The following is a 21062-nucleotide window of genomic DNA, read 5'->3' on the forward strand; positions in this document are numbered from 1 at the left end:
TCCATTCAGAAGAGGGCAGTCAGGTTACCTAATGACCTGTCTCTTCCAAAATCTCTTCAGTCTGTGTCTCACTGACTTTCAGTTTCTGCTGTGTGCTCCTACAAATACTTCCATGGATGGTGTTCTTCTGAATTGGGATCTACAATTCCCCCACTCTCTTCTAAACCATTCCAAACATGTTCTGCAATCAGTTAGCATCCCCTGACTGTTTAACTCCAAATATATCACTTTTTTTCTTTCCTCACTGATTCCTTCAACTTTTGTTTTGGTAGCATCAGCAAGCAGGAGCCAGTCAACATGTATGAATTTTATTTTTTATGTATGTGTATCCATATGTATTTACCTTAATCTATAGAACATTAAGGTTATATAAACCTTATGTAACCTTAATGTAATTCCTTAGCTTGGATATCCTAAAAACCCTAAAATTTACAATTAATAATTAATTAACAAATGTTCCCAAATTGTAATTCTTTTATATTTTCTCACCCTAACAGCCAATGTATGGTCTGATGATAGGCAGTAGTAAGTTGCCTGAAATGTCACCTTAAATGTATAGCGGTTTGGGCTATAAGCTTAATAAATTATATTATTATCTCGTGTGGTAAAAGAATGGTTATTATAACAATTAATTTCCAAGGTTTTATTCTATTAATAATCAAGAGCAGGGTTGTGCATTCATCATGTGTTTGAGTTGGTAGTGCAAAGGAGACTCACCCTGGTTTCCATGGCAGTATATATTTTAATTTTTTCTTATTTTACTGTATATATTTTTATGTTCTGTAACTTTATATGCTTACTTTTAACATATATTATTTTAAGGCTTCATCTAGCACAGTCAATGTTTACTGCATCTTACAATAGAAGTAATTTATTTATTAGTACAAAGCCCCCATTAACATCATTTGTCATTAAAATATATTTTAATTAAGAAGAAATTCTCACTGCTAAGATAAGACATCAAACTACAGCAGCTGAATGTGTGAAATAACATGCCAGGAAAATTAGCAACTTGAGAAGATAGAGAATTTTCCAATTTACCTAAATAAAAAAAAAAAAAAAATAATAATTTTCTGTTTATACTCCGGCACGACAACCAAGTCAGTAGAGTTTACAATAAATCATCAATACAAATATTTATCGTATTTAGTAGTCATGGGCTTGAACCCCAGTCCACTCAAGGAATGCGTGCTATGCGCTCTCGCTCCTGACCACTCAGCTACGTCAGGCCTACTAAATGATTGGACGAAAGTTTTGTACAAAGCTACTTATATCTATTTATCTGATGAGAAACCAATAAGTCTTGAAATAAGGTGACATAGCAGTGCCTCATTTTAAACAAATGAGGATGATGCTATTTGTTTAAAAGTAGTGTCTTCTGAGGTGACTTGTTGATCCCAAAAGTTGTGCTACTATGACTATCAATAGGACCATATCATTTTCTTTGAGCAGTCCAAAGTTTGTTAGTTTCCAACCATAGAAGGAAAAGATAGTCCTTAATTTTTTGAATTCTGTAATATCATCATTAATACTGAAGTTAAAAAGATATATTTAATCAGTTTTAAAAATGACCATTTTCATCAAATGAAACTTTAAAATTTAGTAAATTTTATTTAATTAATGTTTTTAGTTAAAGAAATATTTAAATCACTTCTTGTTTTCTCAAGTAAAACACAAGTAGTATAGAATGACTTGAGTATATATCAATGCTTTTATGTCGTATTATGCAAGGTACACTCACAACTGACTTAAAATCTTAACAAAAACATATAATTTGTTCCAAAAAAATAATAATAAATAATAAAAAAATAAATAAATAAATAAAAAAAAAAAAAAATATATATATATATACACACACACACACACACACACACACACGCGCGCGCGCGCAAGGTGTAAAGTTCCCAGACTGCACAATAAAAAGAACAAAAAGTGAAGGAACTAAAAATTGTTTTATTTTTTATTCAAAGTAATCACTAGTTAATTGAATGCACTTATTGCACCATTATAAAAGCTTTTGAAAAAAGAGCAGCGAAGGCATGCAAAGAGATGATATTCCATTTCCTCAAAGGAAAGAGATTTGGTGCTCCTCAGAGCACCAAATCTCTTTCCTTTGAGGGCAGTTTTCTTCTTGGGAAAGAGGAAGAATTTGCAGGTGCTAGATCATGACAATAGGGTGAACAGTTGATCTGTGCAATGCCAGGTTTCATCAAAAATGTCTTCACAACGAGCACAGAATGGGTGGATCATTGCCATGCAACAAGAACCAGCTGTCTTTCTCTCAAAATTGCAGCCCCACCCATGGAAATGCACTTCAATAGTCTCGGAAGCATCTACACATATGCAGCCTTTGCTCTCTCTCTCTCCCCTTCAGGCACAAATTCCTTGTGACCCCTGTTTGTCAACAGACAAGATCAGCATCATCTTTATTCTGAATTTTTGGAAACTAAACTTTTGAGTATTGGTGATGATTTTGAAGTCCACTGCAGGCTCTGACACTTGTGTCCAGGTCCTGCTGAAACACCCAACAATCATCTCCAGTGACAATACAGTCAAGGAAAGTAGGATTGTCTTGACAAGTCTGGATGCAGTCTTTGCATGATAGCACTCTTCATTGCTCTGCTCATCCATGAGGCTATGCAGCACGAATTTTGCACAGACATTCCTTTTCCCTAAAACTTCATGCAGAATTTGATGAATCACCTCCTTATGCATAATCCAATTCATCAGCCATCGTCCTGAAGATAAAATGATGATCTCTTGCCACAATTTCCTGAACTTTTGCAAATGTTTCCTTTCAAGAGTTTGATGGTTGCTCACTTCTTGGGTCATTGCAAACATCCTCACGTTCATCTCTAAACTGCTTATATCATTCAAACACACTGGTATGATATTGTTTCATCATCATAAACAGTTTTTAACATTTCATACATTTCGATTACAGATTTTTCCAGTTTAAAGCAAAATTTAATATCTGTTCATTGCTCCATTGCAAAATTGTGACACACAAAGTTAACGCTACTAATGAAACTGGTTGTACTTGCAACCTGTCAGTCTACTGGACAATCTCCATACTTCCAACAGATGGTGGTACAATCTCTGTATACCATCATCTGTTAGAGGAAGTATGAGCTACAACATACCACTTCCATTTATTTTCAAACTCATCGAACATGGCAACAACAGCACCAGTTCAGGAACTTTATTGTTACATCTTGTAGATAAAATGGCCACACATTATCTTCTTGTGAGAGCCATTTTCACATCGAGTTCTGTAACACCCTGCTATATGTCAAACCCAGAAACTTGTCTGCGTGCTCACTTGACCTACTTGGTTTTTTGCAGAAGTAAATGATTAAGGAATGATATGTGTGCAACTAAATAGAAAGATGGATTCAACTATCATAAACAATGATAATTGATTCCTCTTGTTATTAACCCAATAACAAGAGGAATGCATGTAATAACAGTTAATACATTTCATTTCATGCGTAGCTCTGTTGATGATAACAGAGACTAAGTAGAAAAGAGGTCGGGGAAGAAAAGGAGACAACTTTATATAAAATATCCTGTATGATGTTGATATTTTCCTGAATAACAATACATCACATCAAAAATTTTTGTTACTCACATCATTCAATAAGTTGGCCTTGGTTGTGTTGTATTTCTCTGCTAGTGCATCAGCAACAGCATTAGCTCCTAGGAATAGTGAGTTCCAGTTGTGAGAACTATAAAAAAAAAAAAAAAAAAAAAAAAAGGAATAAATTTTTTATAAAGATTTCTCAGTTCAATGCGAATAGAGCAAACCACCAAAAACCATTTACTATCGGAATAACTGCTCAAATATGTCAAAATTTAATATCTCATTTGTTGTAAATATTGCATTTTTGACTATATGAATAAATATGTGGAAAGACAAAGGAAATAGAAACATTTAAGTATATATGTTATAATTTACACTGAGTGATCACTGAATTATGACCACCCTTATGAAAAGTGAATATGACCCGTTGACCACGTGAGATACGCGAGTGCGCAGCTAGTCAACTTACATAGCATAGATAAGTTCAGTGGTTCAGTAAGTAGTAAAATTCCGAGCATGATGGGTAAAAGGAAGGATTTATCCGACTTTGATAAAGGACAGATTGCGGGAGCTCGATGAGCCAGTGATGCGGGAGCTCGATTTTCCAAACAGCTGAACTGGTGGGGTGTTTGAGAGCCGCCACAGTTAAAGTGTACCAGGACTGGCGTCAAAATGGTCAAATAACGACCCGATGGCAAAATTGCAAAGGTCAGCGAAAGGCTGAAGTTAGAGGTGAGTGCCATGTCTGACGATTCATACAGGCATAGCACTGTTGAAGAGTTGACTACCCAATACAACATGCGCCAACCCGGAACAATATCTGCCATGACCATGCGTCGCATGCATGGTCATGGCAGATACCAGCAGACGACCCCCACGGCATCCTCTCCTAACCACAGCATCCTCTCCTAGTGCAAAGAGCATGTAAGTTGGACGATAGAAGACTGGAAGAAGGTGTGCTGGTCGGATGAGTCATGTTATTTACTCCACACCATGGATGGTTGTGTACAGATTTGGTGTCAACAACACAAGGCTCTTGATCCATCATGCATGGTATCAAAAGTGCAGGCCGGTGGAGGTGGTTTTATGGTGTGGGGCATGTTTCACTGGCAGGAACTTGGACCCCTGGTGCATGTGGAACAATGTATCACTGGTCTTCGCTATTGTCAACTGCTTGCTGACTGTGTACACCCCACTATGTTACACTTTTGCCCAAATAGCGACGGTGTTTTTTAAGATGACAATGTGGCAAGCCATTGGGCATTTGTTGTGCAGGAATGGTTTGAGGAACACAGTTCTGACTTCCAGCATATCGATTGGCCTCCGAACTCCCACGATATCAGTCCCATACAACACTTGGGACACTATGGAAAGGCATATCAGGCCACATTACACACAGCTTGGTTGGTCATACCTTCCAAATGCTTATGACATCTTGTTGAATTGATGCCACGTTGCATAGCTGCTGTACTGAGGGCAAAAGGAGGACCTACGAAGTATTAGGTAGGTGGTCATAATTCAGTGATCACTCAGTGTATTTTTTCCCCTGAAAAGCAGTAATACAGAAAGAGGAAATGAGATTTCAATTATTGTCTAGTAAGGTGGTGTGCCTCCTCATTCCAATAACCATGTTAACAATGATTTAAATGCTAAGTTTCAAAAGACTGCATTGGATCTCCTTAACATACCACGCAGACGGCACCATTTCAAGGCTTTTTGCTTCTCTTTGGTGGGTCGACAAGTACCCTGGTGTTACAATAGAGACAACCCAGTTATGAAGTATAACTACACAATATGAGTGCTGCACTGAAAGTAGAGTAGATGCCCTCCTTCAAGGCCATCTATTCTACCTTTCAAATCCTCATAAGCGCCATCAGAATGCTGAGTTGACACCTAATTTCTTCATATTCTGCACCGAACACACAAAAACATCCCTCCTTGGCTGTATCATGTTCAGTTCCAGAAAGATCGATGAACACTGTACATGCTGCACATTTTGATAGGATAATTGCCCCTTGAGTTCTCCCCTAAACCACAGCACTCCTGCTACTCTGTGCCCACTGCTTTGATGCTCTAGTTTGGGGCATGATTTCCATTTAAATACAATTTAATCGATTAACAATGAAAATTAATAAAATTAATCAAATTAATTGACACCATTTTCACTAAGCTAATAGATTTCTAACCTTATGCCAAGGATCGACAACCTTTTTCGACTGAAGAGGAGCATCTTAGTTCAAGCTGAGAGTGGGGAGGTGGGGGGGAGTTTTTTAAGAAATGAAATAGTGGGAAGATGTTTTATTAAAAATATATATATTTTGAAATATTATTTCTCAATACTGAAAAATTTTAACAAACATCCAATTAGGTAAGAATTAATGTGACTTTTACTGCTGAACTTCTTGAGCAAGTGTATATAGTATATAGTAGTAGTGGCATGTGTATGAGCTTATGCAGCATCAGCCAAAAAAAAAAAAAAACACCATTCCCTCCAAATGCCTGTCCAGTTCCTCCTAGTTTATTCAACCTATCAACTTCCACAACGACAGATAGAAGTTTGTTCCAGCAATTAACCACCTGCTGGCTAAAGGCAAATTTCCACACATTATTCTACATCTGTCTTTTCTTAATTTGAATTTATGCCCCCTTAGGTTCGTAATCTGAACAAGTGGAAGGATCCCATCAGAATTCAGCGTGCTCAACCCATTCAAGGCCTTATATACCTCAATCAGATCACTGCGCAGGTGCCCAGTCTCCAGCCATTGCAATTTGCAGACCTTAAGCCTCTCTTGGTAAGAGGATCCCTTCATTCCCCTCACCAATCTTGTTGCCCTTCTCTGTACACGCTCAAGCAAATCTACATCCTTCCTAAAATGAGGCCTCCAGACCTGTACTCAGTACTCAAGACGTGGCCTGACCATTGCCTTATACAAAGGGATAATCACCTCCTTTTCCCCGCTAGCAAAATTCCTATATATCATTGACAAAACCCCATGACCTGCCCTGGCAGCCTGTCTGCATTGCTCAGAAAACTTCCTATCTGACTGCACAATTACTCCCAGGTCTTTTTCATTTTCTACTACCTTAAGTGTAGTACCACACAGTTGGTACATTTCTCTGGGGTTACTTCTACCCATATGCAGTACTTTGCATTTGTCAAGGTTAAACTTCAGTTGCCACTTCTTAGCCCATCTGCCCAAATTATCTAGATCCTGTTGCAGTAGCACACTGCCATTACTGTCATTAACAACCCTGCCAACCTTTGTATCATCCGCAAACTTTGACATTAAGCCTGATATACCTTCATCAATATCATTGATAAATATACAAAACAACAGTGGACCCAACACCGAACCCTGTGGGACTCCACTAATAACATTAGTCCACGAAGAGCAGCACTCATTGATTACCACCCTCTGTCTTCTCGCACTTAACCATCCTTTTATCCATTGTAGCAACTTACCTTTAATACCATTCTGCTCCAATTTGTACAATAGTCTTTCATGCGCAACAGTGTCAAAAGCTTTCCTGAAATCCAAATAGATGATATCAAAATTATTTTTTGCATCCAGTTCCTTTGTAACCACATCATAATATCCTATCAAATTTGTCAGACAAGACTTTCCCTTAACAAACCCATGCTGTGTCTGAATTATTGCTGCAGTCTTGTCTAGATGATCCTGCAATGCACCTTTAACCAGTGACTCCATTATTTTACCCAGAACAGAAGTTAAACTAACTGGTCTGTAATTACTCGTGTCACCCTTCGATCCCCCTTTGTGAATTGGGGATACATTTGCACATGTCCAGTCCGTGGGTACCTCCCCTGAGTCCAAGGATGCTCTCATAATTATGGCCAAGGGTTTGCTTAGTTGCTTTGCCACCTCCTTTAATATAACTGGATAGATCCCATCCATTCCAGGTGCTTTTATTATGTGTAACTTCAACAATTTCTCCTCCACTTTCCTCTCAGTTATTACAAAATCGTTAAGTATCCTGCTACAATTTGATAACCTTCTGCCATTTCCAAACCTTAATAACTCCTTGTGTGTGAATGTAGATGCAAAATACTCATTCAGTTTGTTTGCTATCTGGGCAGGATCATTAACAGTCGATCCATCGATATCAAGTGGACCAATCAGATTCATCCCTTCCTTTTAGAGTTTATATAAGTAAAGAAATCCTTGCTGTTTTTCTTAGCATCTTTTGCCAAGGATTTCTCGTAATCTGCCTTCACCTGCTTAACCTCCTTTGTGACCTGATTACAGACAAGCTTATATCTGCCATAGGCTTCTGAGTCACTTGATAATTTATATTAATAATAATAATTTGATAATTTGATTAAGTGCCTCAACATCAGGCGAGTACGCCATTTTCACCTTTAAACATGCTGAGAGACTCGCTTTGTTCAGACAGTTTCTTGATTAATTTTTAATATAGTTCATGTTCAAAAATATTTTCTTGCAGAAATTCATCAAACAAAAAACTGAGAAGTGGAAATGCAAATATTTTCAAATTTATATACTTGTCCGGTAAGCTACTCCATGCATCACAATTTGTTCTTGCTTTTTCAACTCATCTATTGGCGCTCATTTGTGTAGAATTGCAAGAGCCGCCCCTTTTGCATCTCCAAATCCTCAATTTCTTTGATTTTAAAGTTCTCTAATTCTATTTCATATTGTGTGTCATGTGCGCTAAAAGTTAAAGAGCCACAGTTACATGCTCAAAGAGCCGCAGGTTACTGACCCCTACCATACACTATCAAGTTCAAGATATACATTATGCTATACTGTTACGACTGAAGTTTTAAATTAAATCTATCCTTCCTAAAAAGTAAGGTTTCTTAGCTAAAACAAAAAAAAAAAAAAAAAAGCCTAACAAGTCATTAGAACCTTTAAGATACTTATTTATCACAAATATGCTCTACTATTCCACTGTACTACTAGTTGCATGTTATGATATTTATGCAAAAACACAATAGAATAGCAGCATGAATAACAAGTCGTAATTTACAAAATCATTAGCTATATTTAAAAATAGGATAGCACCGCGCAGGTGCCTAGTCTCCAGCCACTGCAATTTGCAGAACTTAAGCCTCTCTTGGTAAGAGAATCCCTTCATTCCCCTCACCAATCGTGTTGCTCTTCTCTGTACACGCTCAAGCAAATCTACATCCATCCTAAAATGAGGCCTCCAGACCTGTACGCAGTACTCAAGGCGTGGCCTGACCATTGCCTTATACAGAGGGACAATCACCTCCTTTTCCCTGCTAGCAAAATTCCTATATATCATTGACAAAACCCCATGACCCGCCCTAGCAGCCTGTCTGCACTGCTCAGAAATGTGACTAAGACTATTAAACTATTTGCCAAACATAATTTAATGTGTTAATTAATCAAAAAGACAGTAAAAAATTTTCCAATAAACTTATTCGTTACCACAAGCACATAAATTCTTTGATCCTTCACATGTGTTTATTTTATTTGTTAAATTATTTTTTCGTATATGGCACAGTGATTTAAGTAAAAATTAAATAATACCATTATGTAATAATTTGAGGTTAAATGAATTACATCTATACTTAAATATACTTAATATATACTTAAAATATAGTAGTACAAATAAGAACAAAGAGTGTAAGACAGCTTAAAGACAATACAAGATATAAGTTGTAGCTCGGGTGTGCCCGGCATCGCAAACCCGTTCCTATAATAGGACCCTGAGCTGAATTTGCATGTCACCTTAGCGTGAACTTAAGTATATACAGTGTGATTATAAAATAAAATAAGATAAGATAAGATAAGATAAGATAAAATAAAATAAAATAAAATAAAATAAAATAAATGACACTATAATTTGCGATCCCGGCCATACCCGAGCTGCAACTTATATCTCGTATTGTCTTTAAGCTGTCCTACACATTTTTGTTCTTATTTCTCCGAAATTATTAGGGTAATCCAAGGATGTAGGAGAAACTATTTCTTATTTGTACTACTATATTTTTGCCTTTATGGAGTTCAGGTTCTATTATTCCTACTCCATTAGCTTTTATTCTTCTTACTATCTGCAAGTTTCTCTTTGCTTTAACTTAACTTTAATTAATTAATTAATTATTTATTTATTTTTACCATATCCATCATATAGGGGTCACCACATATATACTCACTAGAGGGATTATTATTTCATAACGACTAGTTATTACATTATGTCCTGGATATGGTAGATATGCCTTATACTTTACATTTATTCTTATTTTAATTATTAAGTTACGTTCTCTGTCGGGTTAACGATGTTCAATATATACTTACATTTATAATATCTTTCTTTTGATTCTAAAAAATTTTTAACTACCTTTAATTGGTTTAGATTCAAATTACTTAATCTCTGAATTTTTATATATCATAGCAGATATTGATCATTACAAAAACAGAACTCCTTGTCGTTTTTTGCCTTCAGTCTGGGTGGTTGGCCCAGTTGAAGTCATCTAGATTGTGGGTAGACAACGATAAGTTTTATGTATATATATATATATATATATATATTTTTTTATTTATTCATATCCCTTGCGTTTCTTTAAATCCAGCTTGGTATTATCTGCTTGAATTACCTTCTATATTATTATCTTCATTATATAATATCGGTGTAGATATACCATAGTTAACACATAAATTTGAACTACGAATGTAGTGTAAAGGGCATCGTTTTAATTGTATCTCATATTGTGGCTGCCTTCAAAACGAGATAGCTGGTATTGCACTACTTCAAATAAATAACGCTTCTCTAGTAGAGAAGACTACTGTTATTTATTTTCAGAGGATACCACCACCACCACCCAGACGATCGTTTCAAAGCTATTGGGCTTCATGATCAGTGGGCAGGCAGGCATCCTGGTAATGCAACTGTGCCATCAACAGTTGCAAAGTTATTTCCACAATATGAGAGATGCCAAAGGGTGTTGGAAATAAAGTATTTGAAAATACTTGATTTATGACTAACGTTCTCATTTTCATAAGTATTCAAATACTTATGAATAAAGTATTTGAAAATACTTTATTCATAAGTATTTGAATTATGCCTTCATTTTATTTTCAAATACATTATTATCTTCAATATTATACAAAATATTTTATACACATTATGGTCGTAATGAATAATTGCTCTAGCAGCTGCATTGGCCCATAAGTATTAGTTACAGCTTGTTACAATTTATTAACTTTCTTTCCATATTACTCATATAAATAAATATATATATATATCAAATCAATATTAATAGATATCCTTGCAAAGTAATATAACCAAACTATTTCTATCAAATTAATTATTGCAAGAACTGATTAATGCCATCTATAAATGACTAGATAAAACATTACATCAGTCTTATTTATATATTGGTATTGAATAAGTGCCTTTAATATAATGTGTTTAGTTTTAGATAGGTACATAGCTGCAACCCAAAAATAGCCATAACTGGTCACCACGGCCAAACCTAATAAAGGATATTAATACGTAAAATACAACAATAAAAAACATAATATATTTATATATATATACCAGTCAATTATAGGCAATGGATACATTGAAAGGGACGTTGACGAGGGCTAACCCTTTCAATATGTCCACCCATAATTAACCGAGCTATCAGTTTCTGATATCATCTGCCTGTTTAACACGGTCAAAAGAAAATTTATGCGATAGGTAGCATAAAGGTTAGCAAATAATTTAGCTGTTAACAGGCTAGATGACTTTAGCCCGACCGATAGCAAAGACACATAGCAAATGGCAATAGTAAGGAAGAAAAGCCAATAATTAATTACTACCTCAGAAGCAAATATAGGTACAACTTTTTCAATGAGTGTAAGCTATATAAAATATGCTCCTGAGGCAGTGCCTAAATATGTACATACTTACAGGCTCTGTAGATACCGTCAGCCCTAAACAATATAGTAGATGCATATGCATATATAATGAGGGTAAACTATTAACCCCGCAAAACTTTTGGTATAATATACTGTTGGTCAAACTGGTTATGGCAATTATTTAAAGCTATTAACATAGCTGTATGAAGGTTTATACTTATAAAATGATCCGGGAATCCATTCTCTATTAACTTATGTCTAAAATCTGTAAGTGAGCCGATAATATTCTCTGCATTATTGCATATTTTAATTCTTCTGATACCTTGTGACAAAATAATATTTTTGTGAATTCTTATTGAGATATTTGCATGCCAATTGGTAAGGTCAATAGTTTTGAATCCAAAGGCCTTACGTTTGTCGTAAACATTGGTGACAATATTATTATTATTATGCACTTGTATGAAAGCCTTTCTCCTTACTTTTAGCGTTTGCTTCCTAGTCTATTATTTATACCATATCAATGTTATTGGTTCGTTTTTCTTCCTTACTATTGCCATTTGCTATGTGTCTTTGCTATATCGGTTGGGCTAAAGTCATCTAGCCTGTTAACAGCTAAATTATTTGCTAACCTTTATGCTACCTATCGCATAAATTTTCTTTTGACCGTGTTAAACAGGCAGATGATATCAGAAACTGATAGCTTGGTTAATTATGGGTGGACATATTGAAAGCGTTAGCCCTCGTCAACGTCCCTTTCAATGTATCCATTGTCTATAATTGACTGGTATATATATATAAATATATTATGTTTTTTATTGTTGTATTTTACGTACTAATATCCTTTATTAGGTTTGGCCGTGGTGATCAGTTATGGCTATTTTTGGGTTGCAGCTACGTACCTATCTAAAACTAAACACATTATATTAAAGGCACTTATTCAATACCAAAATATATATATACATATATAGTGAAATGGTATTCCAAACCCATAAACCTGGCAAAACTTTGGAAAAGTTACTTAAACCTATCATAGACATCCTTCCTGATAGTAGAATAATTAACAACAATATACCAGTTATTAATACTTTGAATACTAACAACATCTCTCATGCGCAAACTTTTGACTTCAATAGTCTACTCACCAGCATAGACCTAACCAAACTAAAATCGGTCTTGAATGAAATTTACAATAACTACAAACATATTATTGGTTGTAATTCAGTTTATTGGAACAATCTCATTAATCTCTGCATTTCCAAAAATTACATTTTTGATGGCAAATTGGTATACTTGCAAACCAAAGTTACCCCTATGGGTAGCCTTGCTAGCTGTGTCTTAGCTAACCTACACCAATGAGCCAAAACATTATGACCACCTACCCAATATGATGTTGGTTCTCCACATGCAGCCAAAACAGCTAATACCTGGCGAGGCATGGATGCTACAAGATTTCTAAATGTGTCTTGTGGTATCTGGTACAGCAGATCCTTTAACTCCTGTAAGCTCCGTGGTTGAGGCGCCACAGATCAGAGTTGCTGTTCCAACACAAACCACAGATGCTTGATGGGGTTGATGTCTGGGGAATTTGGAGGCCAGGGCAATACCTGAAAGTCTTCCTCATGTTCTGCGAACCAGTCTCGAACAATCCGGGCAGTGTGGCATGTCGCATTATCCTGCTGAAAGATGGCACAGCCAGAGGGGAAGACAGTTGCCATGAAAGGGTGTACCTGGTCAGCAATGATGTTTAGGTAGGTGGTAGACGCCAGAGTGCCTGGCACATGGATGTCTACCCAGGGTATCCCAGCAGAACATTGCCCAAAGCATGACACCACCACCACCGGCTTGTTTTTGTCCCACACAAAGGTAAACGATACACACACACCTGGCCGCCCACATGGTACAACAGGAAACATGATTTATCGGACCAGACGACTTTCTTCCAATCACTCAAGGTCCAGTTCTGATGCTCGCGTGTCCATTGTAGGCACTGTTGACGGTGAACCATGGTTAGCATGGGCACTCGGAGAGGCCCTTGGCCGCACAGTCCCATTTTCAGCAGGGTTTGATGTACTGTTATTTGTTATTTGTTGTTATTTGTTTTTTTTTTTAGGAGCATTAGCAACCAAGGCCATATTGCTCCGGGATATGCGGTGGTTATTCCCTGACCTTTCCGCATCCTCCGTATTTGGTGGTGACTGGCTCGAACCCCGGTCTAATCAATCGATGTGCTGTGTGTTGTGACTCATTGCTCCAGTCACAAGCATTTCAATAGCAGCGAGTTGCGCCATAGTCGCCTTCTGTTGCCATGTACCATCTGGGAGAGCCTTCACTCACCTCAAGCATTGATGAGCCATGGTCGTCCAACACCTCGCCTACGTGGGTTTCCCCTCCTCGGACCACTTTTGGTAGATGCTAACCATGGCTGACCATGAGCACCCCCACTAGCCATGCCGTTTCGGATATACTCTGACCCAGTCGTCTGGCCATTACAATTTGTCCTTTGTCAAACTTCCTTAAAGTCCGCTGCCTTTCCCATCTGAAGAACAAGAGTAACACTGATTAACGGAGCTCAATATCAGGTGTTTTTTATACAGTGTCCCGACCTGTGCATGTGCTGTAATTCACCTGCAGTAGATTCAATTTGCATAATGACTCGCTGGTCATAATGTTTTGGCTCATCTGTGTATATCTATACTGTCTGAGACCTCTCTACCCTCAGACATAAAGCTTGACAGATATATTGATGACTTGTTAGTATTCGACTACCCTACATTTATACAGGAATTTGCTGGTATCTACCCTTCAGAACTTACTCTGGAGAAAACAAATGATAATGACTTTTCAGCCAATTACTTAGACCTCGATATCAATATGAACAGCCCTCATACCACAACCAATATATATAATAAAATAGATGGTTTTAGTAAAATTTAGTAAGTTTTACCCATTGGCACTCTTAACATTTCTAAAAAAGTACTTGCTAACATAATACTCTCCCAATGCATTAGAATTGCAACAATATGCAATAGCAACAGTCTCTTTTCTGACAACATCAAACTACTCCATAATAATTGCTATGAAATAATTTCCCTGCAGCTTTCCTCTACCATCATTTCAAAAAAGCAATAAATATATCAAAAAACTTATAAACTACAACTTTGATATAAACAACATATTTGCTCTTTGATTTCATATTACTTTCAGGCCTGTACATAATGTATAGTTATATACCCCCTAGCCTCTGTTGTGTCTCACAGTGTAGAAAGCTTGTGCCCAGGGATTGGCTATCTACGGGAGTATTGCGTTTTGTTATGTCCTGCTTGCTGTTCTGTTAAGTTTTGTTGACGTTATTATTTTTATTTCAATTTTTCTTTCTTTTTAAATTTCCTCAATAACAATACCAATACTGACTTAAACACGAGGCACTTGTCCAGTCATCTGCCCAGGGACTGACTATGGTACAGGTCTCACAACCCTGGACAGCCCAGGACAACTATATTCCCCTTCTTCCAACTGGTTCCTACTGTCCTTAATGACTACAACTTATTTCTTGTGCGCGATTAGGCTGGCCGAAAGCAAAATTGAGATGCTATTCCTCTGCTATCACTCCTTTTTCCTTCTTAACCAGTGTTGTGTCTTTTCTACACTACCTTGTTAGTCGCTGATTCTCCCTTTGCTGGCACTTTACCAATTTCAGACCCCCCCCTGTTGGGGTTACTTCAACTGATATAAATATCCTGTACAGAGAGCTATCGGTTTCCATCTTTGGTCTCCGATGTAGCTCTTGCCACACTCAGCTAATTTCACCGATTCCGGTCTAAGCACACAGTAAGTTGTCATAAACCTAATTTTATTCCTTTATCTTAAGTTACTTGGTTTAAATTTCATACTGAATTTTGCCTTCTTTTTGAATTCAAACCTTCATTCATTTTTCCTTTAACAAGATTTAGTTGGCATTATTTTAGTTTTTTAATTCTACTTATTTATTTTTATTTTTGCTTGAATTTTATTCCTTCCTTTTGGTCTCTGTTGGGTCAGCTATGATGTATACGTGCGGAACGTATATATCATAACAGAAACAGGGACCCTGCTTATTGCGGTGGCTCCTGTGGTATTAAAGTATCACTATGTGACTGCTGACCCTGTGATGGGCGCCTCCGTAGCCAGGTGGGCAAGAGCAGCAGTGCGTAGCACATGCTTCTTGATTAGACTAGGGTTCGAGCCCGTGAGCCACCAAATACGAAGGATGTGGTAAGTTAAGGGAATGACCACCGCATATTCCCAGAGCAATATGGCCTTAGTTGCTAATGCTCCTAAATAATAACAACACCGACCCCGTGATGAAGTATTAAAGTCCTAGGACCCACTGCTTTAGGTACCATCACTGTTATCATTATTATTTTTATGTTAATCTTAATTTCATTTAATTTCAGGTAATCTGCTTTTACCATGTAGTCATCCTCAATTTTTTCCATGGTAATTACACTTGACAGGTCAGCACCCTACCCAATACACTGATAATATACATTTGTCTATATATATATATTTATAACTATTCCTACCACATGCTGCTTGCAACTCTGAGCTCATTCCCATACTAATAATTCTTTGGCTATCTATATTTTTATTTTGTTTTCTATCATGTCAACTGTAAATTACATGCCAGCTTTATATATACACCCCTATACCCATAATTTTACTTAATACTACTCTGTTTATTCCCTCCTTTCCCACCCCCCTTAATTCTTATTAATTTTACTTTGCCATGGCATGTACTTTATGTTAGAAACAGATGACACTATACCATTGTTTTTTCATGCAATTCTGGTGGTAGACACTTGAAGAGATATGCCAAGATTGTGCGATATGCAATAATATACTTATATACATGTATATATTTCTATCTTGTGTTTAAAATGTATTATTTCTTTTCTTTTATCATTATGTTCTTTACTTTTCAATTTGTAACTATACTACCTCCTCTCATCTTTCCATTTTTTCTTCGACCATCTTCCTTTTTCTTTTCTTTTTTCAACAACTTTTATCTATTTATAATACAATTATGGTCATTGGGTGTTTTCTGTGTATCATCTGCTCTTTTTCATAAGTTTACCCTCTATCTTCCTTTCCCTTTCCAAAAAAATTTTATATATACAGGGTTGTTAAAATTAAAGTATCCCTATGTGGAGGGCTCTGGAGAGAGTTCTAAGGCGTGTACTGAAGAGAAATTTGGACAACAGGTACAATAAAGAATGTGCATGTCATTTATTGGGGAAAAAAATTAGTTACAAAATTTGTCACTATATGGCACTGTGGCAATACAAATCACTTTAACAGCACTACAACTGTTCAATGTGTCCTCCATTTTGGTCAACAACAGTTTCCATTCGAAGAACAGCATTTTCTACAGCCGAACTTAACACGTGAACTGGAATAGACAGCGCATGACGTCGAATGCTGTCCTTCAGATCTGCCAGAGTTTGACATCCTTCCCGATACACCTGGTTCTTCAAAAAACCCTACAAGCAGAAGTCCCATGGTTTGTTTGTTATTTGGTTTTTAGGAGCATTAGCAACTAAGGCCATATTGCTCCGGGGATATGCAGTGGTCATTCCCTGACCTTTCTGCATCCTTCGTATTTGGTGATCACGGGCTCAAACCCCAGTCTAATCAAGAAGCGTGTGCTACGCACTACTGCTCCTGCTCACCTGGCTACGGAGGCGCCAGAAGTCCCATGGGGTGAGGTCCGGTGACCGGGGTCGCCAAGATGTCTGACAACGTCTGATGACTCGTTCGTCTGTAAAGTGTTACCTTAGCAATCTTTGGACACAATGGTGGATGTGGAATGGCACACCATCTTGCATGAATATGGTATCCTGAAGGCACCACACGTTGATGCAGCTCTGGTGTTGCGATATTATGAAATGTTTTCAAATTTTGCTGTCCAGTGGCCGAACAGGTGCGGAGTCCAGTTGGTGTTACCTGTTCAAAAAAAATATGCCCCAATCATGAATGTGGCCGTAAATCTACACCACACTGTCACTTTTGGAGAATGCAATGGGATTTCTTGGATAACTTGAGGGTTTTCTGTTGCCCAAATGCGACAGTTGTGTATATTCACTTGTCCATTTAAACAGAAGTGGGCTTCATTACCCCAAAGGATATTCCATAGCCAAGTGATATCCACTGTCATTTGCATATGAAACGAATATCTGTATCACCATGCTTTAGCATGTGCAACTTGTAAGGATAGTACCGCAACACCTGAGGCATTACTAGCCTTACAGTGGAATGCAGCATGTCCACTTCACGAGAAACAGCTGGCACACATGCACTACCACATGGAGATTGACTTGATAAATCAACGACAGCCATAGCCACATCTTCAACACGAGAGGAGTCCACTCGTTTTCGATCTCTACCTGGTTGAACACCAAGATGTCCTGCCGCTCCAAATTTTGCAATCATTTTGCGGACAGCACAGTTATAGGTCCACATATGCCTTACGTACTTCTGACACCGAAATTCTCTGATAGCCACAGCTGCATAATCTGCTTCTGATAGTACAGCTCCACTAATAGTGCCTTTTCCTGCAATGTTGTTGGCATTGCTGCTGTAGTGCAGGCAAACATCCACTGTATGATTTTGAAGAGACTTTGCTTTTATACAGTACAGTAGAGTTGAGTAGTAGGCTGTGGCAATATGATTATGCAAATAACGTAAGTTATTTGCATAATTGTAACTAAGATAGTTACGTGCCATACAGTGACAAATTTTGTAACTAATTCCCCCCCAACCCCAAATAAATGGCAAATTATTGTACCTGTTGTTCAAATTTCTCTTCAGTACAAACCTTAGATCTCACTCCAGAGTCCTCTACATAGAGATACTTTAATTTTAACAATCCTGTATATATTTTTTGTACTCTAATGTCAGAAGTATAGTAAATAAATCTAATGAATATGAATTACTGGCAATTCGACCTATGCTAATATTAGGGATTATAATAAATTCTGCTCTAAAAATATGCAATATGACAAATACAGGCATACCAAAGGAGCAGTTATAAAAAAAGAAGGGGGCAAGTTTGTATTTACAATCAGAACACAATGAATCTGAGGAGGGCTTATCCACTTGATGGAAAACATAAGAATAATAGTGAGGTCATTGTGGTGTAATATAAAGTGCAGAATAAGAAAACTGAAGACTGTGCTGCAGACAATGAATATGTTGAGTACAATCCGTTACATATTGCTACGATGGGAAAGCAACTCAATTAGGTAGGTTAATAATAAGATCCCATAAAAAGACTTTTAGCATTCTATCAGAATGCTAAAAGTTTTAATATGGATCAAGAAGCAAATGCTGCAACAAATAGTAGTATTCACCTCTTGGTCCATCTGGAGGACTAGTTTCAACATAACAATGTTCTAACAAGTAAGGGATATCAACGTTCTTGTCTTGGCCATTAATAAAGATTTAAGAGTGATTTTTAAAAATCTTCAAGTTAAAAAGCCTGCTAAATTCATTTCCTATGGAATAATTTTTTATAGTGCTGATGTTTTTTTTTTTTTATTTTTTTTGCACCCTTAAATGCAGCATAGACAACTATTCAATAACATGGCTGTGAGAAAAAAAAAAAAAAGAAAGAAAGAAATGAATAAAGAGTGTGAGTTAGTTTTTTTTTGGTTCTAAAATTGCCTTTCTTTAAAATTTCACTTTAATACTTTAAATCTCGAGAGGCTTTGACCAAAACATTACGTACCTTACACTAAGTGCCTTTAAATTTGCTAACCTCTTTTGCTTGAATGTCATTTCCCCTATACAAAATAAACAGAATTAGAAAAGTTAAATTAAATTAGTGCTAATTGTAAATCACCTTACAACTAAAACAAAACTGATAAAATATTAGATCACTGTTTTTGTTAACTATGAATCTGTGTATGGTATTGATTATGATATCTCAATGACTATCTTCCTCACAGGTGTTGTATGATTGAAAATCAATTTTATTTTCGATCATACAATATCTGCGAGGAAGTGAAGCTATTTCCACTGCTCCACATTAGTTTGCATAAGAAGTTCCATGTTGTGATCTTCATCAAGTGAATTAACACTGTTTGCAGGTTCTGTTACATGCATTACATTTATATATTTTTTGAATATATTATTTGAAGAAAATATTAATACTATCTTTTTTTAAATGCACTGTCATATTTTGTGAGATTTATTTACAGCTAGAAGATTTTGCAACATGCAAAAAGGTATCTGAATGTATTCTCTCAGAATGCAAAAAAGTCTTAATAATAAAAGGGACTCTCTAGTGGAATTATATTCTCATTTTGTTATCTCTCTAGTGGAATTATATTCTCTTTTAGTTATCACGGTCTAACTTTGGCAGAAATCCTGGATTCAAATAAAGACTTTCTGTTCCTTAGCTGTTAGCTACTAACCTAGAAGTGCATGTTTCTTTGCAGATTTCATTTTAGAAATCAAGGGAAATCAATCCCTTGATTTCTTAAATGAAATTAAGGGATTCTCAGTGATTTATTCCCTTTTCATTCAGATATGGTGCAGCTGTACAAGGAATGATGATGATAATTTTTTTTTTTACGAGAATTAAATTTTTTAAAAGAAATTTAACAAAAAAGCAAAGGAGTAGCTGGTACAGTCACTGTTTTGTTATTTTTTAGAGTGGCACAATGTACTTATGGACAAACAAGACCACAAGATTCAGAAAAGGGAAAGCAAAGAACATAAGGATCTTGTTCTTTTCCAGCTCAAAAAATTATGTATGTATGGTAACCAGATCGATCAAAATAAATCATGCCCATAAACAGAATTTGATAGTATGAACCAGAGTTATAATGCTCAATACGTTCGACATTGACATCAATATTTGTAAAAGAATAAGAGATTACCTCAATATGATATGTAAAACACTTCCGTATGATGCTCTCGAGAAATTAAAATGAACACAAATAAAAAAATTTAAAATCTTACATTACAGTAAGAAATAATTAACAATAATTAAAAACCAAATGAACACAATTAAAAATCAATTTAATACAATTAAAAACGCATGGCCCTTTATGCGCATGCGCAAAGACAAATAATCCCTATTTAAGTTCCATGCTCACCCCTATTCAGTAATTTTCATTCCTGTGTTTGTTTGTTTGTTGTTTGGTTTTTAGGAGCATTAGCAACTAAGGCCATATTGCTCCAGGATATGCGGTGGTCATTCCCTGACCTTTCCGCATCCTCCGTATTTGGTGATGACGGAGTCGAACCCCGGTCTAATCAAGAAGAGTGGTGTGCTACGCACTGCTGCTCCTTCCCACTTGGCTACGGAGGCGCCTCATTCCTGTGATCACGACATACGGTCGAAAAGCATTGTCAGCTTCAGGAAGGAAAATTGTTTTGCATTTTTTTTTTGTTAAATTAATTTTTAATTGTGTTCATTTAATTTTTAATTATTGTTAATTATTTCTTACTGTAATGTAAGATATCTGACTTTTTTAATTGTTTTCGTTTTAATTTCTGGAGAGTACCATACGGAAGTGTTCTACATATCATATTGAGGTAAACTTCTCTTATTCTTTTACAAACATAAACAGAATGTA

The 21062-nt window shown here is 36.4% G+C and overlaps 1 protein-coding gene across 2 annotated transcripts in view; it reads right to left on the bottom strand.

Annotated features, from left to right (window-relative positions):
• LOC150085940 (putative RNA-binding protein 19) overlaps nucleotides 1-21062 on the bottom strand; it is a 496890-nt gene that overhangs the window by 242448 nt on the left and 233380 nt on the right. For both annotated transcript variants that reach the window (XM_090374301.1, XM_090374300.1), the window contains 2 exons: nucleotides 19205-19259; nucleotides 3632-3728 (listed from right to left, as the gene is read on the bottom strand). In XM_090374301.1, the coding sequence (XP_090230427.1) occupies nucleotides 3632-3728; nucleotides 19205-19259 (152 nt within the window). The remainder of the gene's footprint in view (nucleotides 1-3631; nucleotides 3729-19204; nucleotides 19260-21062) is intronic.

This window comes from Mastigoproctus giganteus, chromosome 5, assembly GCF_048544385.1.
Source record: "Mastigoproctus giganteus isolate SK-2022 chromosome 5, ASM4854438v1, whole genome shotgun sequence".
In the NCBI taxonomy this organism is placed as follows: Eukaryota; Metazoa; Arthropoda; class Arachnida; order Uropygi; family Thelyphonidae; genus Mastigoproctus; species Mastigoproctus giganteus.